The sequence below is a fragment of the Aquila chrysaetos genome, chromosome 10 (genome assembly GCF_900496995.4).
Source record: "Aquila chrysaetos chrysaetos chromosome 10, bAquChr1.4, whole genome shotgun sequence".
Taxonomy (NCBI): domain Eukaryota; kingdom Metazoa; phylum Chordata; class Aves; order Accipitriformes; family Accipitridae; genus Aquila; species Aquila chrysaetos.
The window spans coordinates 541,021-565,553 of NC_044013.1; the positions used below are offsets into that span (position 1 = coordinate 541,021).

At 49.5% G+C, this 24,533-nt stretch overlaps 2 protein-coding genes and 1 long non-coding RNA gene across 3 annotated transcripts; 1 reads left to right on the forward strand and 2 right to left on the reverse strand.

The window, feature by feature from the left end:
- Nucleotides 1-33: 33 nt before the first annotated feature.
- On the reverse strand, nt 34-9,444 carry ERICH6 (glutamate rich 6). The gene is given in 12 exon segments (XM_041126872.1): nt 34-300; nt 756-987; nt 1,271-1,344; nt 1,347-1,446; nt 2,717-2,802; nt 2,950-3,107; nt 3,953-4,020; nt 5,015-5,172; nt 5,250-5,351; nt 6,592-6,708; nt 6,811-6,857; nt 9,084-9,444. Coding segments are annotated over 12 exon segments (1,518 nt in total). The 5' UTR covers nt 9,196-9,444; the 3' UTR covers nt 34-36.
- On the forward strand, nt 6,972-19,125 carry LOC115347207. The gene is made up of 7 exons (XR_005933429.1): nt 6,972-7,151; nt 7,926-9,046; nt 11,196-11,386; nt 13,833-13,967; nt 15,221-15,328; nt 17,373-17,516; nt 18,598-19,125. It is a non-coding gene; the product is annotated as an uncharacterized LOC115347207 (long non-coding RNA).
- Nucleotides 12,639-23,039, reverse strand: SIAH2 (siah E3 ubiquitin protein ligase 2). Its single transcript, XM_030028319.2, is given in 3 exon segments — nt 12,639-14,111; nt 22,609-22,878; nt 22,881-23,039. Coding segments are annotated over 3 exon segments (960 nt in total). The 5' UTR covers nt 23,013-23,039; the 3' UTR covers nt 12,639-13,553.
- Nucleotides 23,040-24,533: the final 1,494 nt, after the last annotated feature.

The window sequence follows — 24,533 nt, forward strand, 5'->3', positions numbered from 1 at the left end:
CTGGCTCCTTTTGCCTTCACACCACACACGTGCTGATCAGACTTGAGCATTTACTATTGCCCTGACCGAGCTGCGTAGCTCATCGCTTATGTCAGAAGTTGTGCAAAGCTGTAAGATCTTTAAAGTCTGTGTGACAAGGTAAGCTGGAGGCTTAATTTTGTCCCATTGCTCGTTAGAAGGAAAGTTTAAGCATCCACGCAGTCTGTCGAAGAGCCGCAGAATCCTCACCCTGAAGGCAAGCAGCAGGAGCTCATCTTCTCCCAGCCAGGTAGGGGGAGGCAGCCGGCCGATGTCGCTGACCTGGGGAGCAGAGGCGAACTGTGTCAGCAGAGCCGCAGCATTGCGGGACGGGGCTTTGGTCTCTCCCCAGCAGACAAACCTGCCCCTGCGGAGGAAGGGAGCTGCCACGCACCCTGCCCCCACGGATCACGGCTCTCCTCGCCACGGCAGAGCCCGGGTGTCCCTTGGGGATGCAGCCAGGGATACTGGGGACCTGCACGGGAGTGCTTCCTGCACTCTGCAGCCCTTTGCAGAGAGCCAGGGCTGCCAAGGCTGCTGAGTCCCCTGTCTGCATGGGACTGAGCATGGGTACACCTCCACTGTTCGCTATTTTGGGGGGCAGACCCATGGGGCAACACAGGGAGTACCCACTGTGGGATGAGCGTGCTTCCCTACAGATGGGAGCTTCCCTGGCCATCCCACTCCTGCTGTGGGGAGCGGCTTTGCGTGGAGCTGCCTGTGTGCTTGAGAAATACCTGCACTTTGGTTCCCACGTTGAATTTTGCTTGTTGCCCCATGGCGAGGAAGGAAACCGCGATCTTGTCCTGGCCTAGGATCCTGACCCCCACGTGCCGGTTCAGGGAGATGAAGATGGGGCTCAGCGGGACATGGGGTCCTGATGACATGACGCTGTTTGGCCATGTCCACCTTCTCACCCTGCTGCCTGCTTGGTCCAAATACTGCCCTCCCTGAATACTCATGTTTATCCTAAAAGAGAGGAAAATCAAAGCTCTGAACCCTGGAGCGCCCACAGCCTACGTCCCTCCTTCCCCAGAGGGATGGGACCGAGGCACAGCTAGTTTGGGATCTAACCCCCATCTCAAGACACAGCTGGGGTAGCCTTGCTCTTCTGGGAGGCACCTGAAGCAGGGCTCATGAGCTGCTATATTTGTCCTTTAATTTTTGAATGGTGTTAAAAAAACCCTTTATGACCTTTGAAATTTAAAAGGTGCAGTGGAAAGCAAAACTGCTCTGACCAATGTGAACATACCACACAGCTCCGTTCGGATAATAGCAAGTACTTCTGCCATTGGACTTAAATACTGCTTGTATTTTGACATTACTCTACTTACTTTACTTTACCTACTCCGCTTGTCTTCCTGTACTATGCAAGTAAGCCATTTCTTCTCTCGTACAACAATGATTGCCAGATTTCCAGATGGATAGCTGTCATCAGATAAGGTGTTCATAACCGCTTTTTTTGTCTGGTTGGTCTATTATTACATACTAAGTATTTCAGAGTGCTACTTTGGAGTATAAAAATTGATGTATTACCTAGATCCCTGTGTTAAAGGCGGAATGGTGGTGTGCTGCCAGTGTTACCTGGGACACTGCCAGTGCTTTTCTCCTACATTGAAGTATTCTGTGTACACTGACAAAAGAGCTGTTAGAGATATGGAATACATTTTTGTTGTTTTCTAACCAATAACCCAGGCAGAACCACTTAGCAAATTTATTTTAAAGACATATTCTTGGACAATGCTTACGATTGTAGAAGTCTAGCAAAGTGAAGTGATCAAATTACTCAACTTGGGATGACAGCAGAGAAAACAGGGACAGGTATTATTCTCCCGGAGGAAAAAAAACAACCAACCAGGGGGAAAAAAAGGCCCTTGGCCCTTAAACCTGACTTGAACATATCCAAACAGCAGGTATTTTGTGTCTCACTGGGGTTTCCCTCCAGCAAGACTTGCTACTGTGAGCGCATGTGTTTATGGCACTTTGCAATTTGCCACCACTGTGACCGGCAGCATCCCTGGGACGAAAGCAGCCTGGAGGGCATAACAGAGAAGTAGTCTCAAGCCCCTGTTTGCTTTGGTGGCAGAGCTCAGGTACACTTTCATACACCCCCGGGTCAGAAAGAAGTCAGCCACAGTAAGGAAAAATAATGTGGGCGACTTAAAGTGTTACGGCTTAAATAATAGCAAAGGCAGCCTGAAAGCTATGGGGTCCTTTGGTGAAACTGCCATGTTTTTATTTCTTCAGACAGTACTCTTAGTTACACTGGTAACTTCAGTTTGTCTGTGCACCTCTTACGTGCTCCTATGTGCCGGACAGAGACGTCAGCCCCACACCAGTGCTGGTCAGAAACATTGTGCTGGTTTGTTGGGGCTGAGCACTTTTGGAGCCCACTCAGCCAGCAGAGCCCTTCCACAGGTGGCCAGAGCTTGGGAGAGTGTCCAAACACTGGGCTAGTGCATTTCTTAAGCTGGGTTTTAAAGACACAAGTGCCTGTCCTTCATCAAAGCTACTGGCTGATCTGAAAAACTTCAGACCAAGAGCTATGGAAGCAGTTTCACTACTGCTTTTTTTCAGACTGCGAAAGCGAGAGTGAGTGGTGGACCAGGTTATTCGGTGATAAAGCGGACTAGAACACACTTAAAATTACAGTTACAACCCTGGACTAATGCAGGCAAGTGAATTCCGTAAAGGATACAATAACTGTGCTGTTCCATCTGGAAGCATGGTAAGGAATTTCCCTCCATGTTTGTAGTACTTTTCCAACAATTCATTCTTCACTACCTAAGATTGGAAAAGAAATGATAAAATGGATGAGAGCAGTCCTGCACTAGCTGCCCTTTAAAGACAGGCAGGTGCCAGGCTCCAGCCGCTCCGGAGTGTGGACACGGCCGAGGCACAGACCATCACCATCAGGCAGCAGCTACTTGCCTTTCCACCCACAAGGGTAAAATCGCAGCAGGTGACGCTGTCGGAGACAGGATCTTCCTCGGGCTCTGCTGCTTTCCCACCAGGCACCAGCGTCCGGCCCTTTGGTGATGGGGGCTCCCGAGAAAGCAGGTAGGAAATCGTGCCAGCTTGATTTGAACCTAGAGAGCAAAGGGAGGGTTTGTCTGCATCGGGTAGGGCTGGCAGCGTCAATGTCGGGGCTGCCTGGCACCTCTGCAGGGAGGCTGTAACTTCGGGGAGTGGGAATTTCTGGCCAAAATGCTCCATCCAGGGAGTCTGTCTTGGGGTATTTTCTATCTAACAAGGACAGTCCAAAGTGTTCAGCTATTTCAGAGAACAGGATTGTAGTTTTTTCAATTATGTATACATACATATCTGTGTGAGTAAAGAATGACTTTTTTTGGATAGCATTCACAGCTCCATGCTCTGGAGGACTGATGTGCTGAAATCCTTGGTGCTGCAAAAGCCTCAGTGCCCTGCCATCCTCTGTGAAAATATGCCCATATCATAAACCTAGTTCATCTGTTCTTAGTCAAAATGCCTTTGATTTTATAGCTAGATCCAAAGGGCTGCTCAGTCATCCACAGCCTGGGCTAGGAATTAGTGGAGTATTCACCTGATTAGGCAAAAAGTTGATCACCCTAATGCTGGCAGTTCCTACCTTCCAAGGGCTTGGCTTTGCCAACTTACTATTCTCTAAGGTCAATTTCTGTGCCTCTCAGCTGAAATGTTCAGCTATAAATACTGAAAGTCACAGCAAGGAGATCCTCTCTGCAATGGGAATGTAACTTCTTTTGTTTTTTCATGCGAGGGATTATTTAATATGGCAGTATCTAATTGAATGGGATTGCACACTTGACAATGAACTAACATGCCACTGTATAAATCCTCCTGTTCAGTTAGAGAGCATTAGAGACAAGCAATTCCATTCAATTCATTGTTGTAATAAATAGACAAATAAATACTTAAGGAAATGCAAACTCACATTCAGCTACACTCGTCGCCTCTGCTGCCAGGAAAGCTAATTGTCTGGCCATTTGTCTCTCCTGCTGCCTGGAAAATGAAAGTGTTCCTGATATACATTTCATATATCCTGTTTTGAAAGCTAGAAGTACTAGATATCCTTGCTGCAGGAACACAAGTTTTTGAACCTGTTTTTCTCTCCACTCTCATAATTGCAAATAACAGTTACAGGCAACGGAATCTCACCAAAATAATAATAATCTCAGCAAAAAGGAATTGCTCCCATACAGAGATTTCAGTGAACAGACTCTGCGATTGCAATAGCATCAGCTCTACTGACAGCAGAGCTAAACATTGTAGTGGATTTTGTATCAAGATTTTATGTAAAAGAGAAGGAGAGCTGCCCACAAGATCAAGAAAACAGCTAATCTCCAAGAATATTTTCACTGTTCTTCTTATCTAGCTTCCTATAAATTTGACAGTGTCTGACAATGGCTTTGGTTTATGCTCTGTACATAATATGAGGTACTCGCATCATCAGACTGCAAAGGATCTTCAAGGAAACTAACGGTTTACTTCCAGGTATGCTGATTTACTTTTCTTTATGTCTCTGCCATAGGCTTAGATATTTGTATAAGCTTTGGGCCTCCTGCTAAACAGCCCAGCACAAGTCAAACTTGCAGAGTTCTCGTGACTCTGGAAATTGGAATCCAAATGCATGTCACAGTTTGTGCAGCAAAATTGAAAAATACAAATTGTTTCAGCACCTGAGGTAAAAGCTAGACCCTCCCACAGCTGCAATTTGTTTTTGGCTCTACCTGTCTCTAGGTATTATGTCTGTCAGCAGCAGAATTAATGCTTCACCTAGCACGTACCTCATCACCTTCTAATACAGCCTGATGAGAGAATAGCCAAGAGGGTTTAGATAGAATATGAACTTGTGTTGCCTAAAGCAATTTTTTTTCTTCTTTCATTCCCTCTTGCTGCAGTTTCATTTTCTTAACGCTTCTTTTCCCTCCGGAGTTGCCTGTTGTTCCTCATACAGACCTGATCCCCAGTTCTCCCTGTAGTCACTTCATGGTACCTCTGGTATGCTCTCTCCTTTGACAGCAGCCTGTCGGCTTCAGTACCGTGGGATTCGTGGGGGCCAACAGCAATGGGAACGCTCCAGGCACCTTCGTGGTTCTTCCTCTCATTTACGATGAACTCGTAGAGGTCTCGATTACGCTCGCAGCAGAATTTCTGAAAGGCAGATGAGCGGTGCCACGAGAGCGGGCCTTTCCACAGCAAACCTCTGTTAATCTTTCCCGCCAGCTTACTGATTCATAATCCTGTGACAGTGGGCAAACGCCTTCGATGGAAGGGAACGGCTTCAGCAGACTGCCACAGTACTCGCACCTCGGAGCAGAGTCCTCCTCTGTCTGAAGTGGAGGTGGGGAGAGAGAACAAGGAGAGGACAGAAATACGGTATCAGCATGCAAATCCTCGTTTTATCTTGGGGAAAGAGGGCTCTGCTCAAAATGCAATGTTATAAAGCGCATAAGAGCAGTTAAAACAGATCTGTGTCTGTGATATCGTGGAACGGTTTAACTTAACACATTAGGTTCAGGAAACCACCAAAACCAAAAGCCAAAATAAATAAATAAATAAAACTCCTCAAAGAAATGGAATTACTGTAGTATTTATGAGGCCCATTTCTTCCAAGGGAACGCTTCAGAGCATGCAGAATGCTATAGTTGAGTATATTAAGCCTTGCAAATACATTGCTTGGGGCTTCGAAGAGAAAAAGTGCCCAGATTGTTCCACTGTTCCTCATAGGAAAATCTGTGGGAAATTTCATGAGGAACCACCAGCAGATTTGTTGACAAAAGAGCTGAGCATATTTGACCAGATGCAAATCAGGGCTGCTGCAGGATATATTTTGAGGACGGGTACTAGATATTCTGAAAGAAATATCTATTTTTTGAAAACACATTTTGAAGCTGAGTTGTAGAAGATGCAGCTGCCAAGAGCATGCTGCTGAATTTCATGTCTAATGCCTCTGCTCCCCAGGGCAGCACACCTACCTCAGTGCTCCTCGGAGAGACAGCAGCCACCCAGCCGCAGCAGCAAGGGGTGAAGGGTACTTGCTCTGGGGCTGCTTAGCTGGTGCGCTTCACTTACACTTCATTTACTATACTACATGTTTAGCACTTTCATTCAAACGCTTTTCTGACCATATTAATTTGAAATACTTGACTTCTCTGGAGCGTAGTTCCTGGAAATTCCCTTGTCCCCACCTCATGCGTAAGATTAACTCTCTCTGATGACTTTACTCTGCTAAGGATTACAGAGAACTCTATGCCCAGCTTGTATTCTTTGACTGTATACCTAGTATTTATATAAATTTTGTACCTCTGTTTTAGCCAAAGGGCAGAATCTTCTGCTAGGCAATTCAACATAGGATGTAGTGGTGGTGAGAAGAGTTGCACAGCCTCTTGCTGTTTAGGAGTGCACAACAAGCATCATTTCAACAGCCTCACAGAAGAAAAACCCTTTCGTAAAGGAACTCCTGTGCTAGTTTGGCAAAGGGCATTATTATTACTTTTCCTGCGTGGCAATCGTAGGAATTAAAATAAACTAAAAAAGCCACACAGTAGGGAACACCTACCACTGGCTCACCTCAATCTGTATGTTTTCTCGTGACAATTCGGGTCTGTAGGCCAGGAGGGTAGGCAGGCCAACGGAGGGGAGCGTGCACAGCGATTTCTTGAACAGGTTCACAAAATCTTCTTTGAACTCAAGGTGGAAAATACCAAAAGCAATGTGGAGTCATATCTTTGTTCAGTGGTAAAACCATTAAGCATAAAATGTATATATGCAACCTGGGTGAGTCCTTACCTCCATGTCACACAAAACATCCAAGCTGCTGAACTCTTCTGACAGGGCTGCAAGTAATAGCGATAATGAGAATTACTGAACAGCAGTGCTGTGTTCTCGGAAACCTTATCTTCTAGACACATTTGTTTGTTCCTTTTTCAGCATGCCAGCCTTTTCTCACCAACCACATCGGCTGCGCAAGACCTTCTTGCCAGACTTGCTCCTACACTTTCAGAAGGGCGGCTCTGGATCTGTGTGCAACCCTTCCCAAATGCCTGAGGGACTGGAACTGGGCACTGACATTGGATCAGGGCTTTACAAAATCATTCCACTGAAGTCATGGAGATGGCTTATTGCTTAGGGTCAGTGACTTGTAGCACTAATCTAATATTGCATTATCCTCTAAAGCATTTCCAGCCTCTCTTGTCCTAAGAAGAAAGAGCTGTAGAGACGATTGAAGCTTTTTCTCATTTCCAAGTGCAGTCCATGCTGCGTGAGTGCAACGAAGGGTTTTTTAGCCTTTGAGGCAACAGGAGACATCTCAGATGACTGAGTGTCTATCACTGTCCTCGGCAGTCCCAGGTTCCCTCTTGGCAGGCAGTGCTACCGACATCCAGCTGCCTCAGGTGCACAACTGTGTGCTGTCCCATATGTCACCTTCTATTTGAACATCGACATGGCCACCATGCCAGCTGCCATAGCCTCCCCTCCAGGCAAACTAAACACATTCCTTGTTCTTTTAATCTTTAATTTCAGTTCCCCTTCCTGCCACCCAATTTGTCTGGCCCTTCTAAGTAAGCTTGTTCTGCTTTCCAGAAAACACTCAGCCAGATGAAACTCTGGGCAGGCTGAAATACCAACTCCTTTCTAAATCCTCCTCTTTGGAAAGTATGAAAAAAATCAGGACAGGTATTTAAAAAGGAAGGGGTAAAAATCACGACAGCCCCAGGTCAACACCCAGCTCCCAGGCCTGCAGTGGGAACCACAGCTCGGGCAGGCGCCTGGAAGTGAATGCACCCACACAGGAGGAAAAGCAGAAAGTGGCAGAAAGCAATGCTATGGGAGTTGCTTATGCTTTTAGAAGGCTGAATGATGTGGCTGCTGGTTTCCTTGAACTTTGTCTTTTTAAATTGCAGTACAAAGATGTGTAGTTATCGCCCTCTGCAATCAAGCTGTGTCACAGAGAGTAACCGATCACAAACCCTGCCTGAGAAGAAGTGACTTCAGGGAGTGCAAAATGCACCAGTGGAGCTGTGCAGCTGGGGCACGGCTCTGGGTGCACCGTGGCACGGAGGGACACAGGGACGCCTGGTACCTGGGGCGCAGCGCTCAGAGCAGGTGGACACTCCATGTTCTTACTCTGCCCTCTCTAATGGGCTTTGCAGCTTCTGTATCATCTCTATCTACCTACCGCTGCTGCATCCAAACCCAGGTAGATGATTTACTGCTGGCACGAGTTTGGTTATGCTGTACTTTGATCGTTACAGCGACAGTCATCCCAAGGACTCGTGAAGCTCCACCTAAAGTACAAAGCCTACACTGTTTTTCTCCTGCAAATATGTTCACAGTGCATTTCCAAACAAAGAGAGCACTGTTTATCTGTCGTGGGCTGTGCATGCCCCCTTTCTATTGGGATAGGTCTGCACGCAGCTTTCCCCAGTACTTTCAGCTGGTGTGCTGTGTTTTGTGGCCCAGATCACTCCTCCTGCTCTCAGAGGCACATGAGATGCGGGACACATTCTCCTACAGAGGAGAGCTGCCTGGCATTGAAAATGAAGCACAAAGGCTGTTCGATGTGGTACCCAAAAGGGATGGGATCAGGCAGCAACTACCACTAATATGCTGCATGCTAAGGTACAACGCTGTACTGCAGCGAGCAAGCGAAGGAGCTGGTTACTTGGTCACGTGCCGGGATGACTCAGCTGAGCAGAAGGAGAAGAAAGGTTGATATATTTTCAGCTCTCCTTAGAGGCTTTGCCAGTACCTCTCACAGGAATACAATACGCTATTTCTGCCGTCTGCTGAGCACTCCTACGCCTGCTGGCTGTCAGAGCATTCCCGCATGCTTAACAGGGACCCAGAGGTTCATTTAGAAGTGGCTCTGCAGAAAGGTTAACGAGGGGACCGCAGAGGGGGATTCCTGGGGGCTGCTCCTGGTCTGCTGCCACTTTGCAAACGGATCTCTGGGAAATTGCAGTCACGCGCCTTCCACGAAAGACGGTGGGGCACGAAGCAGCTTCAGTGAATGACAGTACAAGTGAGCAACCTCTTTCTTGAACAAGGCTGCTTCTTACTTGATTTTCTGTGGGCGTGTTCATGAAGCCAGCTAGCTTCTGTCTGCATCGACGCCGAAATTCCTGGCAGCTTCTGCGCCGCGATGGGTTCAACGCTGCCCGACGCCTCCATTTCCCTTAATGGAAGGCACAAACCCACCTGTTAGTCACGCCCAGCGTTGCCCTTGACGCTTATATTAATGAAGGAGGCTCTTCCAGACGTACCTCACTAAAAATCCGAGCGCTTGAGATGATACGCTCGATGGGGCTTGCCCGCAGTTTCGCTGCCGGGGCTGAATGCCTGGCCCGCCGCGATCCCGCCGGAGGGCTGCCCGGGGCGGCAGCAGCCCGTCCCTTCAGCACCGCCGTCTGCCGGGGGACGGGCTCGGTACGTGCGATGCTCGGAGCGTCCCCGAGGAGGGCAGGGAGCTGCGCGCCGGCCGGGGGAGCCTCCCGCACCTCGGGTCTCCCCGCGGCCCGCGCTATCGACCCGCCCGGCCTCTCCTCAGAGAGCCGAGGGCGGCGGGAACGCCCGCGCCGCCGAGAGGCGCAGAGAAACCGCGCTGTCCCGCCGGCCCGGCCCGGCCCGGCCCGCGCCCCTGCGAGGCCGGCGGGCTCTCGGCAGCCTCCCGGCCCCGCTCCCGGCCCCGCTCCCGGCCCGTCCATGGCGTCCTGCGGCGTCTCCAGGGCGACGCGGCGGGCGCGGGGGCTGCCGGGGCGGCCGCGGCGGCGGGGGCAGAGCCCGGCGGCGGCTCCGCCTGAGGCGCTGGGGCTCGCCTGCCCCGGGCCGGTGTTCCCCCCGCCGGGCCTGCGCGGGTTCCTCCGGTGGGAGAGCCGCCCCGGGAGCCTGCGGCCGGGCGTGGGGAGCCGGGGGTGGCCGGGGCCGCAGAAGCCCGCCGTGACGGTGCCGGTGGAGCCGCTGCGCCGGGGCCGCGCTGCGGGCTGGAGCGGGGGGCCCCGTCCTCGTCCCGCCGCTGCTGGGGATCCGAGGGAGCGCTGGAGCCGAGCCGCAGCCTTCTGCGTGGAATGGGAGCTGGGCCGAAGGTGAAAGGCGGGTTACAAAACCTGGTGCGGCTTGGCTGTTTGGGCGTGAGCTCCTAACTGCCCCCGAAACACCTGCCCGGGCAGATTTCTTACGTTCGTGTCATAGGCTTGTTGCGGATCTGTCGCTGACGTCTCCTGTAGGACTAGGGGCGGTTGGATCCCTGCAAGGAATTTGCACTTGGAGAACAAAAGAAAGCAATTTTCTTCAGAAACGTCATTTGCAAACAAACGCGGGCTTTAGGTGCACCTTAGGACGACGTGTATGTGCTACGTTATCTGGGCTTTTTATAAGAACTTGCAGTTGTCTTACAAGCACGTGAGTTCTACAACAAAAGAAGCATGTCGCTCGTTTTTAAAACTGGAAGGAATATATTGAGGTGCAGCCGGTGGTATTAGTGCCGCGTTTGGACACGCTGCTCGGCTGGCGTTGGTGCTCATAGCTCCCCATAGCATTGGGGTCCTGGGACATTGCTCCCAATGTCGGTTGGTGCAGATCCTGGTATTGCCACAGCCTTCACCTCTGGCCGTGGCATGGCTGGAGGAGAGTGCCTGTCCTAACAGCACACGGCCCAACGCTGGCACAGCCGCGGGTGGGAACCACTCAAGTTCTGCCATGCTCTTGCTATAAACTCATCAGTCCCTAGGAGTTTTTGCATTTTTTCTTTGTGTTTAAAGCAGAAATTGTTTTTCGGGAGAACTGTCAACAATATAGTGTAGCAACTCAACAGAAAAACCGCTTCATAGGGACAACGCTTGGTCGCTCGTGTCGCCTTGTGCAGTTAACCTCTCCCAGGCGGTGCTGGAGTGCAGCTGAGAGGGGCTGTTGGGCACACGCTGTTTGCTGCAGCCCGGCTGGGCAGTGGGAGAGCTCCCCGTGGCAGGGAGGTCTGCCGGCTGCGGCTCCTTGGCTGCTGCCGGCTCCTGGGCAGTTTCCTCTGGGTATGTTTCATCGTCCATTTCAAAGTCAGGTTGCTTTGTTGGTGGTCAGGAGCTTTGTTAAGAAAACCAGGCTGGCCTCAGTAACTTTTTTCTGAATATTTAGAGGAACTTTCACACATTTAATGATGTGCTGCCACTTCCCTTGGCAAGGTACAGGTGCCCTGCAAGCCCCTCCTGCCTCTGGCACTCGGACATCACGCTTGGGAAGTCGTACCAGCTGTGTTGTGCCCAGCTGCATAGGGAAGAAAACCTGAAACGCTTTGTCGACTGCTGGAACGAATGTCACCTGTTCATTTATTGATCTGAAGAGGAAACATTGCTTCTTGGCAGTACCAGCTGAGGTATTCCTTATACTAAATTCGGTTTCAGACAGAAAAGATACTGGGTTTTGGTGTTTTTGTGGTGTGAGACATAATGAAAGTTTGCCATTCCTTCAGAACTGAATGGTGTGGAAAGACCTAATGAAATAATGTGTGTTAATTTATCTAATGTGGGTTATAGGCAACAGTGGAGTAATTAATTTCATTAATCCTGCTATAATCAAAGACATGCCTCAGAGTTTTGTTTTACACAAAAAAGCTCTTATGTCCCAACTGTCAGTAAGAAAAATTATCTTCCACTATAAATGTTGCTGAAATATGGGAAAATTAATCAAATCCTTAGGAACTGTTGCTTAACAAGTTCTGCTGAAAGCACAGGTGTTAACGCCTGTCAGAGCCAGAGCTTGACTTTGATCCTGCTTAAGCAGGAGTAAATTAGTTTACTCGGCTGATGCTGATGGAGTTCTGCCAGCACAGTGTAACTGAGATCAAATGTAGGATCTTTATAGGAACTGGATACAGAAAGATTAGAATAAGTCCTTGGGAGGTTTTTTCCTGTGGTCACTTCCAAATTCTCAAGGCTGGAACAAGCTTCTCTTTGCTGATGTGGTCCTCGTCATTCTCTTGTGCACTTTTCCGGGGACTGCTACCAGGCATTAGGTGACGTTTGCATGGGACTCTGTCATAACTCCAAAGTGCTCTTCCCTGGAGAGATGCAGTTAGGACTGTTTTTCCTCCCTATGCATTATATTTATTCACACCAAGCTTCATCTGTCACTTTACATGTAGTTTTCTACTATCGTGAGGCTTCCTACCACTGAATAACTCAGCAGACTGTATCACCTCACAACTCATTGCCTCTTCCAAATGGCAAACATCTTAATATTCAGGAAAGCCATATGTGGAGCTAGTATTCTGCTTGAGTGAATCCGACAGAAGGTTCTGGTCGCAGAGGGGAGGCTGCAGGCAGATTCAGCTTCGGTGACAGACCGTGATTTCAGTTTGCACGAGTCAGGCTGTCACTGTTGCCCCTGGGACTCAAATCCCCACCCGGTTCTCCTGCTTGTGCTGCAAAGCGGCCCCCTGGCAGCAGGGCTGGGAGGTGGCGGGGGCGAGCACCCCGTCAGCCCTGCGGCATCCTGCCGCTCGCCTGGGTGAGCTAGCCCACGCAGGAGGAAGCCCAGCAGATCCAGCGAGCCAGAGCGCGCAAAGTAACCGGGAAGTCATAGCTAGTGTCATGCACACGCATGTTAGCACAGCGTGCTATGCAGTGTAGTTTTTGCAAAGTATTTATTACAAAATAAAAGTAAATATGGCAACAAAACTTAAATAGCAAATGATGCAACACTGGCCATAAAGCTCTTGCTATATTATTAGTCTGTTACAATAATCAATAGTCAAGTATGTCTCCAAGGGAAGCTGCATGTGGACAGCTTGCACATATTTCTATATTATTGGCTCTCTAGCTGTTTGAGATACATTAGATGTGTGCCTCCTGCTTTTACCTGTACCCGGCTGTGAGCAGTTGTACTGTGTGCTGGGCTCACTGATCCCCCTAAAAAAAACAGACAGGAGCCAGCAATTCCCATGCTCTGCCATGCTTTACCCCAGCTCCTCCTCCCCTATTTTGTTTTAAAAATGCAGCAAATGATCCAATGCCCATCCCTTTTTAATAAGGTAGCAGGAAATGGAGTATTAACACTGAAGTACCTATTGTTCCCCTTTGAGTCACAACTTCTCTTGTGAGAGGTTGCTTGGATTTCTTTCCTTTCCCACCTACTAAAAACTGTTATTAAAGCTCAGCAGTGAGAGAGCAAGTCAGTGTTCCTGCTGAAAGGGCTTTTAGCTGCGCTCCAAATGGGAATGCAGTCCTCCAGGTCTCTTAAGCCACATGTCTAATGGAAGCACTCTTTAAATAAAATATAATTAAATTAAAAAAGGTGACTGTGTGTGGGGAATCTTCCTAAGGCACCCAAGAATTTAAAAAGACCTTTTCCCACTCATATTACTTACAGGACACTCTTGTTCCTCTTCTCTCCAAGGTTAAAAATGTTGGCTAGTTAGGAACCTTAGCATACACAATGACATAGTTGAATAGCATTAAAAAAAACGGAACAAAAAGAAAACCCTTGGTGAACGTAAAGCACTATGTCCAGACAGCCTAGGTTTTGCTAGCTACGCAAATACATCACGGACAACACGTAGAAATAGTCACGTTAATGCCAAGGTTTCCATTGTCAGCAAAAAGGTGTGCTATAGCTGTATCAAAAATTAGGCAGTCGCTGTTCAGAATGGCCGCAGCCACCCCGTCGTGGATGGAGCAAGGCGTTGCCTCCCAGGTCAGCCGGCGGCGGTTGCCATTCAGCTCCAGTCTGTATGCAAAGTTCTCCGCTTGCTTACGGGTGCCGATGAGCAGCACGATGGCAAAAAACTGCTGGTGACCTTCATACTTCTCTTGTTTCTCCAGCACCAGCATGAAGTGGTGACCGAAGCATGACTGCATCATCACCCAGTCAACAGCCCCTGGAAGGTTAATGTCTGTGGCAAGAAAAACAATGTCTTCTCCCTGAAGGGTGGTAATGCTTTTGTGGGCGTGCATGAGGTGGGACATCACGGCTTCCAGGGATCCCTGCCATTTACAGGAGGCACCAGGGCATGGGCAGGAGTAGGGACGATACTCACAGATGTCTTCGTGTTCTGGCTTTTCTGTGTGATGGAGTGTCAGAGAGCAGCCTGTTGTGGCGTACTGGAAAAAGACCAAATACAAGCTGTCAGGAAAGGCACCAGCACTAGTGTTCGCTGCTCCCACCTGTCAACTGGAAACACTGGTGATCAACCAGAACTCTTGTTCTCATTGCAAATTTTACATTAGATACTTCTATTTAGCCCTGGATTCAGAGCTGAGTTTTACTTATTTTTGTTTCCACTTAAAAATGGATTCTTCTTGTCTTTTGTGGTTGTTTTTTTTCTAATGCAAGCGCTTAGATAAAACGGATTGTAAGGCTGAGTTGTAGTTAGATTTGCTGTTGTAGTTAGATCTGATTGGTCCAGATCAGCTGAAGTGGTCCTGGTTTGGATTTTTCTTTTCTTTAAAAAGAACAAAGGATTCTAGTTTCAGCAAACAGCTACTAGAGTGAAGTATTTTTAATAGATGTACCACCTTATTACCATCAGAGAGCAAAAGCACTCCCATTAAATTCAAATGCAGATTGCCCACAGCTTTTTTTAAACACTGGAACAGTTTCAACACTGCAATTGTGAGAAGTGGAAAGGGAGAGGATGATTTTTCACTGAGCATAAAGCTAGCACACAAGTACATACCCTCTAACTTCTCTTAATGTCATTGGGCAATTTGGAGGGTTAATTTGCTTTAAACAACCAGGGATGCTCTTCCTTTTTCTACGGTCAGTTGAGCTGTCCACACTGACCATATTGCTTTGACGCTACCTCCATAGAGGAAAAAAAAGTCTATCCTGTTCTCCCCAAGAGCACAGCTCCCCCATTCTGTAGGTATCTGTAGCAATGTCAACTCCACTGCTAATACGAGCACGTACATTACAACGTGCGTGCATGGCTGCTTATGGATGCTATGACACTTCCTTGAGGACAGACATAACCAGGGTATAAATGCTTATTTCTGGGCTAATATGTGCAAAAGAAGTTTCAGCTCAAAGGGTTAAACGCCCAAGATGCAAATCACCTGTGCTGCGAACATGGCGCTAGGAATACTGGGACAGAACCTCGACGTTGTGCGTCTGGAGAAGCTTGTTTTATAAGACATAAAGAGTTAACGTGAGCCTTCACTTACTGTATCTGCCCCTGCTGCTTAATCCTCTGCTAGTGGCTTTATTGCAGGGTGCTACAGTGGAACAAGGCGTCCTCCTGCCAAAGGCAGAAGCCCCATCACGGCAAACACGCCCGTCTGCCATGCCTGCTGCCCTGCCGCACAATGCAGCGACCCAGGTACGTGTACACTCGCAGCCCCACCAGCCTGCTGGTGTTTCCCATGTTCCTACCCCCGTTAACGCTTCAATCGTGCAAGGTGCTGAAGAGCAGCTCCGAGTCTAACCTCATTAACAAAAATAGTAAGAATATACAAGCTGCTGATTGGGCAAAAGCAGCCATCTACACAAAAGCGACCAGTGGTGAGTACAGAAGCGAGAGCTTAAAAACAAGACGAGCAAATAGCGTTGGCTTTGCCCTTCCCCGTGAGGAGTACCTGTGCTCGTGTGCTCCCAAACCCATCACTGCGGGTTTTGTTTGGTGAGGAGCCCTACCAGCAGTGGGAGACCATGAACAGCAAAAACTGACTTGCTGCCTTTGTGCTGCTTTGCAAATGTCATTCGTCTTTATCATAGCCCTCAAAAGCTTGCTCCATCTCTCCCTGTGTACAGGTTATACAATACCTTTGAGCTATGTGGCCTGTGCACCTTCTCCACCTCTACCGTGTCCTTGAGACGGGGAGCCAGGGCTGCGCATGATGTTAACAGTGCAGGTATGCTACTAATGCCTGGGCTGGCATGACTGTTTTCTGCTTTTTCATTGCCCTTCTCATCATTTCTGGTATTCCATGCCGGAAAGTATTATGTACTTGTTTTTGTAGTCATTTGTTTAGCACTGTATTCTCTTTCCTAAGAGGAAACAGTCAGCTCAGAGCTCGTCACCATATACATAGCTTAGTGTGCCACATTTTCGCCACATGTGTCACTCTGCATGTGCTGCTCTGAATTTCACTTTGACAGGATAGCTTTCTGAGTGTCCTAAAGCATTCAGAAAACACCAGTTAAGCTTGAAAGTGTTCAGCAGAGGCAGGCCAGTATTATCAACCCTGTAAATTAAGGCAGGCAGGGACACAGGATTTAAGTAACTTGTCTGAAGCCAAATGGGAAATCAGTGGCAGAGCTGGGAATAGACTGCCAAGTCCAAATCCCTCCTGCTCTAGCCAGCAGCCTCTCCCTCTAGTATAGAAGTAGTGTGAGATACAAATAATGCTTCTGGAAAGAAGATGCCTGCCTGCTCCTGTATGTGCATCAGCAATGTTCAGGGACTCAACAAGGATTGAGACCCTCTCGTACTTCTCCCTCCTCCAGTGCTTTGTAAAACCTCTGTCCCTGCTTTTAAGATCCCTCCAGCCTTCCGAAGTATTCACTGAAACTTGGGTACAGATGCTCAGCCCAGTCTAGCAGTGACCCTAGGGAGCTCCCCCAGGAGCCACCACAGCGAGGTCCAGCCCAGAAAACGGCGAGCCTCTGTGCTTTCCAGAGCCTTGCACCAGTGAGGAAACTGGCTTGGGCCACAGCCAGCTGCCTGGCAGAGTGCATTTATAAACTCTGTTCTGCCAGCAGTGCTGGGTCTGCTGTTATGGTTCACATGGGAAAGGACCAGCGAACATTGTGTTGTTTCATGCATAGAGCATGCAAGCTCTATGCACCTGTGCAGGTACGGTGATGTAAGCAGACCTGTGTGTAAGGGATGTCTGTTCAATTAAAACCAAAATAATCTGCATTTTTATCAGAAAAAAATCCCACCGCTTTATTAGAGTCTACTATGTCTTGGAAATAGGAAGGGTGACCTTATTTAGGTTATTTGCTTAAAATCTGTAAAATGACATAATTTTTTTTTTTTAATTAAAGCTCTGAAGACGCTGTAGAAGCAGCATTGGACAGTATACAGGAGTATGTTTGTATACAATAACATGACTGTGCAATTTCTGTTTGCAAGTCGTTTGCTTACATGGGAAACCTCTCATGCTTTCCCTTGAACTGATAGTGTAGCAGCAGTGGTCTGAGGACATAGAGCGGCTTTGCCTACCTCCTACCACCTGTCTAAAGAAAATTAAAGTGATTAGTCTGGTATTATTTAAGACTTGTTAGCTTATATACAGTCTCACTATGCCTTCCACTTTTAAACACAAAGTGATGGTTGTGAAGTGCAGAAAGACTTTTCCACAGAGCGAAGTGTAAGGGTACAGCACAATGAATTTACTGGATTCACTTTTCTGCAAAAGGACTGGGACCATCTGGAGACTCAGAAACATGGCAGTATCTCCAATTAGAGATGGCTGTGTTCAGGGATCTCGGAAGACTCTCTTCATGCGAGGTATCTGTCCTAGCTTCCACGACGGAGAGCATTACCACTCCTAGGAAAGCTGGTAAGAATGGGGTCTCAATCCTCTGAAAAATCAAGCCCTGTGTACTTAGATTTTTTTTTTAATGTATGTAATAACTAGAAAAGTAAATTTCCTTTATTATAAGTAAAACTCATTGTTAGGTTGAATTAATCACAGCAGTGACAATTCACTGGTGTACCTATGCAGGATTTTTGGTGGGGTTTTTTTGTGTGGTGTTTTTTTTTTTTTTTTTCTTTTTCCCTATCACACATTGCTAAATGCCATCCATATAGCTGCCCAACTGGGCTCCTATCAGTGTGTAAACAAACACTGAATTTGCTATTGGATATTCTCTCCTTAGTGCTGGGCTAGTTTTTGCCCGTGTATGTTGGAGGTAAGTTCTACTATAAACTGAAATGCGAGCAGGAACTGCCTGCAGTTTTACACAGGGTAGATGAGGAGTGCTGGTCCCACATCATTTCCGTGGCCATGCCAAGATCACTCAAGCATGAACATCTTTGTTTGTCAAGTCCCACCACAAAAGGCTAGCAAAACACAGCAGGACACAGATCTCGGCTAATACTCGTGGTTATGCGAGGACTGCAGTTCTGCCAATGACAACAGAGAACACTCACAACTCGTTTTCTCATAGACTTTGGATGAAGCGGTTAAATTGAGAAACACCTCTCCGACCCTACGCTGCTCAGTTAGCCAGGTCACAGTTCCAAGTTTAGCAGCTAATGATCACAGCGTACCTCACACAACTGCTGTGAAAATGGATTCTGGTGTCTGTTCAGGAAGCTGCCAATTCATAAGATTTATTTTCTTTCATAGCCAGTATTGGACAAACCCCCCAAAGTTACGGAAGAACCTATATCCAAATTAAGTCAGCTTCATAACTAGAGAGCACCTTTGTATTATTTTCCACTTGTACTTGTTTAAAAGATGAAAGAAAACAACTGATTCCTTTTGGTACTTATTAATTAGGAGTTTGAGTGTGTTTATGAAGTGCATTTTATCTTGTGCAGATTGCTTAGAGCACTAAAAGGCATTTTACGTTTTCAGTAACTTTACTGTGACTTTACGACTTAAATCCTCCTATAGATTTTTTTTTTTTTCCCAGAAGCCCTGTAAAGCACCGACATGCAATAACTCTAATTCTTTCTTAAAGCATTTTAAGAAGAACAACCCTCAAAGCAACTAGAGCCACGGGCAACACCAAATCCCCATTTTCTGTTGGCTCTGCACTGTTGTGTCTCAGTCCTACTTATTTTGAGTGCCATTCATAGTTGTCTCTGGAAGTGCAGGGTCCTCCTCTGGACAGACCACTGTCTCTATTTGTTCTTTCACATTTTCTGGAACTCTGACTTCCCCCTTGCCTCCCGAAAGCTTACATCAGGTTCCCTTAACGTGGTGAAAACCACAGGTGAGTCAGACCAGGGACAGGCCCTGCTGCATGGTCAGCTGCCATGTGCCGGCTGCAGAGCGGGGCAGTTCTTGCCGAAACCCCTGGTGCTGCTGCAGCACCCAATGGACGCCCACCGCCGAGGGGCACGGTGGGCCACCTCCCCGCTGGCTGGCTGGCTGCGACCTACATAACACCGACTGAGAATTACAGCCCTGATGGCGTGTTGCTGTTTCTGGGCCCAAGAAGTGAAAGCGAAAAGCGTTAACGTGTGCTAATTTCACTTTGCGGCTCTTGGGAACAGTGAAAGCAGCAGAGCAGGAATTGCTCACGGCAGAAAAAAATCCACATAAAAGAGAGGGTGTGCGAGGGAAGAGGAGCAGAGACTTATCTACGCCTCTGTGAGGAGCTTCTGGGTGCCCGACGAGTGAGGGGCGGAGAGCTCGCGAGCAGATGCTGGTGCGCGGGGAGGATGCACACTCCCACGCCGGTCATACCACGGCACGGTCTGGGACGCGGGGCTCCGAGCGCGCCATGTTTTCGGGTCCGAGCTAGACAACTCACAGGTGCACGTGTGACCGCAGCAGCATGGCGTGGGGGAACTTGACATCCTACTGGCAGTGCCGCCCAGCGCCCCTGCGCGCAGCTGAGGCCGGGGGCTGCCCCGGCCGTCCCCTCCCACGCGCTGCAGCCCAGGGCTCCTGCCTGCGCTAGCGTCTCGCCACTGCTGGTTCAGTCACTCTCCAGCGCTCCCAGCTCTAAACTGGCTTGCAGGCACTGTGTTGAGAAACCAAATCAAGCCCCGAGCTGGCGCGAGCCCAGTCTGCGACCTCCTGCTGACTGCAGCGGCAGCCTCTGACATGCCGACCAGCACAGACCTGTGCCTTGGGTTACTGCAGAGACCACCAAAACACCCCTGGGTCCAGGTGAAACACTCACAGCCCCGTAACCAAGATGCTGAGCTGCCCGATCCCCAGCGCACTGCAAACCTCACCAGCATCCCTCCTCCTCCAGGTCACTGCTTTGAAGAGCACAACGTCAACCACAGGAGTAATACTGGGAGGAATTTTTGGAAATGCTCTTTTCTTAACTGGCTGACATCTACTAGCCTTCTTATTTATCTTTAGAGAATGCCAAACTGGAGGAGTGTTTACAGCTGATGCACCTGAACCAGAACTTGCCTGACAGACACAGAGATTGCTATTCAGTTCTCCCAGGGGGATATGGCATGGGGGTGTGTGTGTGTTCTTATACATACTTCTCTTTGTTGGTGGTTACTTCTCGAACCATGGAGAAAGTAAACCTCAAGGGGTAAAGAAGCCAATCCCATAATTAAGGGCTTAAGAAACCTTTCTCTTTACCAAGTGAGTAAAGTAACATGGTAAAGTTAGGAACATCTCATCTTCTTCTCTTTACAGGCAAGAGTCTGTAGGCTTTTTCCTCCTTCTCCCATGCTTTGTTTACCCCCAAAGCGTGGGGATGAGCAGGCCGGAGTCCTGCCTGGCAGTTCAGCTGCTGGACACACTGGCATCCTGCAGGCAGCAGAGCTGCACCTCGGTGCAATGAAGGGCTGTGAGGACTCTGGTCCAGGGAGCTGCTCCAGCCTGGATGCATCCGTTTCATTAAGGACAAGCAGGGAAAACTAGCTGCCACAGACGAGACCGACAAGAGACTTTAGAAAACGAGAACTAGGCCAGCGTTTCAGTGAAAAACCCGCACTGGCTGTTTGTATTCCCTTGGGCTCAGACTGGGTCACAGCTGGGCGTGTGGCTGGCTGCACTTGTTGCTGTGTTCAGCAGAGAGGACCTGTGTCCCACCACTGCGCTCCATCTGTTACTGCCACCGTGAGGTTGACTCCCGTTCAAGGGCAAGTGGTAAAACAGCCCCACACTATGAAAAGCTCTGCAAGACAGCGATCCCATCCTGTGACCCAGCCAGCCCCGTGAGGCAGATGGGGCTTTCACCACCGACCACACTGTGCTGCAAGAATTGACACAGACGATTCGCTCTGGAGGTGCCGTTACTCCCTGCGCATCCTTAGCGATGCTCCTGGGGGCTGGCCGGGGAAAGCTGCTGCTAGGGACTGGCTTTTCCAGGCAGAGGTGGCGAGTGCCTGCTCGCAGCTCTCACCGGAAAGTTCACCACGTGCCGCTGGAGCCTGGCAGGGCCCGCTCCGGCTGCATCGGTCCCACTGCCAGCCTGACCACAGTTCTCCATGGACAGCTCTATATTTTAAAACTTTCTTCTCACATTCCACATCAGCGATGGCTCCAGCAGTTCCTGTATCTGTCCCTCCATCACTTCAGCCTGTGGTTTTAAAGTGCTTTTGATATTACAGAGGTATGAGGATCAAGGGGCACCAGGAAGATACAAAAAGGGCCTACTCAGCATTGCCTGGGTGTACGTATCTATCTGCCATCCTGGTGAATGTCTATTAGGAAGGATGTGCACTTTAGAGCAGTTCATCTAGTTCTTTTAAATAGAAAACTCACTTTAAAAAAAAAAGAGATTTAAATGTTTAATCTGAATATGTGAAATAGTGCTGAGAGAGAACAGACTTGAAAAAAGAATAATTCAGATGTAATTACTGACCTGACAGCTTACCAGCCCCTGCCCTTCCAAAGGAGGGCTGCAGAGAACTAAGAGAGACATGAACAGAACTTCTGCTACCTCCATAAAACCCTTTTTTAAGACTGAGCACCAGCATAGGTTAAAATAACTAGGGGGGGGAGACGAGACTATCCTTTGTATCTACTGATTATGCCAAATACTAGGACAAAATTTAGAGCCAGATTTTCAGTGAATTAGAAAGAATCATTAGAAGTTTTGCTTTTAAAGGCTGGTGGCGCTCCCATCATCTTATTTTAGTTTAGAAACCTGCGGAACCATGAAACAGGCTCATGGAGGCCAGCAAGTGCCTCCTTTTACTGTTCAGTGTTTATGACGGGGAAGAAAGAAAGGGAGGAAGGGGACTCGGACCAGCAGAGAATGAAGCTGCAGAGCTACAGCTTTGCTGTCTGCAGTGGGTCTGGACAAGTCCCACATGCTGGTGTGGGAGGAGATGCCTCGGGTGTCTTCAGCGTGGGCATTATTGTACATGCCAAATCATCACCTTCTACAAACTGCCAAGTGAACCTGCTATTGCTTACGTTGGATGAACCTTAGAAACTGCCTTAAAGTCTTCTCGTGAGCTGCAGTGTTTCTCTATCAAACTAGCAACGAAGGCGAGACATAAACCCATCGGGAAATTCTGCATCGGTCTGCTCTCCCCTTCTCATTCCCTCAGCATGCAAATCCGAGGCCAGCGCAGAGGCGGCCAAACATGACACTGTACCTACCCCAGCTGGTTCACGGGGTTCTGGAAGTGAAAGACCACGAAGGTAGAGGATTCTTTGCCGTTAAAAGAAACGACCACAAAACAAAAAAAACGACCCGCCACGCTTCGAGGCCGCGTTTATACCGAAACACCCAAATGAGTAAGCTTTTCCGCTGCGCTTTTTTTTTTTTTTGCGGAGGGGGAACCTAACCTGACTGTGAGCCGCCAACACCCAAACTTTGCCACCCGGACAGAAAGTTTTTCCCCCTTTTTACTAGGGGAAAAGGGTTTTGCAGGGAAAGCCTGGAGACAGAAGGCAGGGGGATGGGGATGGGAGGGGGGGTCCGGGCGGCCCTACGGGGCCGCCCGGGCCCCCCCTCCCATCCCCATCCCCCTAAAAAAGACCTCCTTACCTTGCAGGGGAAGAGCACGGCCGAGGCCACCTTCTCCATGGCCAGGTTCCTGATGCTGGGGGTGAGGGAGCCCCGGCAAGTGGGGCAGAGGCTCAGCTTCTGCCTGCATTGATTGCAGACCAGATGCCCGGCCTGACACTGGAGGATGGGCGGCAGCACATAGTCGAAGCAGACGGGGCACTCGAAGAGCGAGGTCAGTTCGTGATGCTGCTGCTGTTGTTGCTGCTGCGGCGGCGGCGGCGGCGGGGGAGGAGGAGGAGGAGGAGGGGGGGGGGGGGCGGAGGCGGCGGAGACGCCCCGCCGGGACCCGGGAGAACGGCGGCGGGCACGGCGGGGGACGGGGCGTGCTGCTGCTTGCCGCAGGGTTTGCTAGCGCCGGGGCCGGCGGAGGACGGGCGGCTCATCGCGCCGGGCCGCCGGAGGGAGGGAGGGAGGGAGGCGGTGCTGACGGCAGCGGCGGCTGCGCGCGGCCTCCGCCCCGGTCCCGGCATGCTCCGGGCGGGCGGGGCCTCCGCCGAGCGGCGGGAGCGGCGGGGACGGCGGGCGGAGGAGGAGGAGGAGGAGGAGGAGGGAGCGCGGCGGGGCGGGGGGGCGGTTGCGCGGGGAAGAGGAGCTGTCCGCGGTAATTGAACGCCTGTCGTTGTCGGCAGTAATTAAGCGCCTGTCGTTCCGTACCCAGAGCCTTCCGAGCGAGGAAGGTGGTGACCGGTCCGTGGGCTGGCGGAGCGTGGGGTGCCCTGCGAGGGGAGTCGGGAAGGTGCGAGGGACACCTCCCCTCGGGGCTGTGAGGGACATCTCCCCTCATGGATGCACGGGACATCTCCCCTCACGGATGCACAGGACATCTCCCCTCATGGATGCACAGGACATCTCCCCTCACGGATGTGAGGGACATCTCCCCTCATGGATGCACAGGACATCTCCCCTCACGGATGTGAGGGACATCTCCCCTCGGGGGTGCGAGGGACATCTCCCTCAGAGGTAGGTGCGAGGGATATCTCCCCTCAGGGGCTGCCTTTGACTTCTCAGTAGGTGGGTGGTCGCCGCCGAGAATCGCACCCGCCAGCACGCGTGGCTATGGACCCGTGGGATGGCACCAGGATAATGGAGGTGACTCCTGCAAATGGGAGCGGGCATTAGGAGAGCTGGGCGCAGGCCAATGTGGTGCTTACGGCATAGGTTGCAGTGGTAAAAATGTGAGAAAGAACAATGAAAAGTGTTTTGGGCTCTTTGTTATTTAGAATGAGATATTTTCTTAGTTCTGGTTTCACGTGTGGGGACCGGACAAGGAAAGAAGTTGGGCTGTTTTCGTTCCCCAGGTATAAACTTCACTGGAGAAGTGATGACGCTGAAGTCTCAGGACAGAAATCTTCCAAAATCCCCTTCCTATTATAGCAAGATCGAGGAATAAAGAAGAGTGTTTGCTCGTAGGTGGTGGAGTCATCGTTAAAAAAGGCATATTTGTGTGTAGGCTTGTTGTTTAATATTCACCTGGCCCCTGTGATGTCGCGGCTCTCCTTGCTTTGGGTGGAGATGCAGTTCTCACCTCTCCTGTACAAAATCCAGCCCGGTGCCCCTGTGCAGCATATCCAGTCAGGGTGACCAGAAATGAGCTCCATCATATAAGGTTATTTTCCCTGTCAGCAAAATGGGCAAGTTTTTCTCACATACATTATTTTCCCAAGAGTTCTTCTTGCTATTTGGCTCCGAGGATCCTTGTCCTTAAATGAGTGAAGCTTTCTTCCAAGGTACCCACACTGAGCATTTTTAACACTTCACTAAAGCGGTGTTATTGTCAGAGACCCATCAGGATGTGCGGCTGTGTGACTCATTCTTGACTCCGGGCCTCACAAAATTTTCAATTGAGGCACTATCTGTACTCAACTTCCATTAAAAAGGAGGTGCCTTATTAGCTGAAGTCTGAT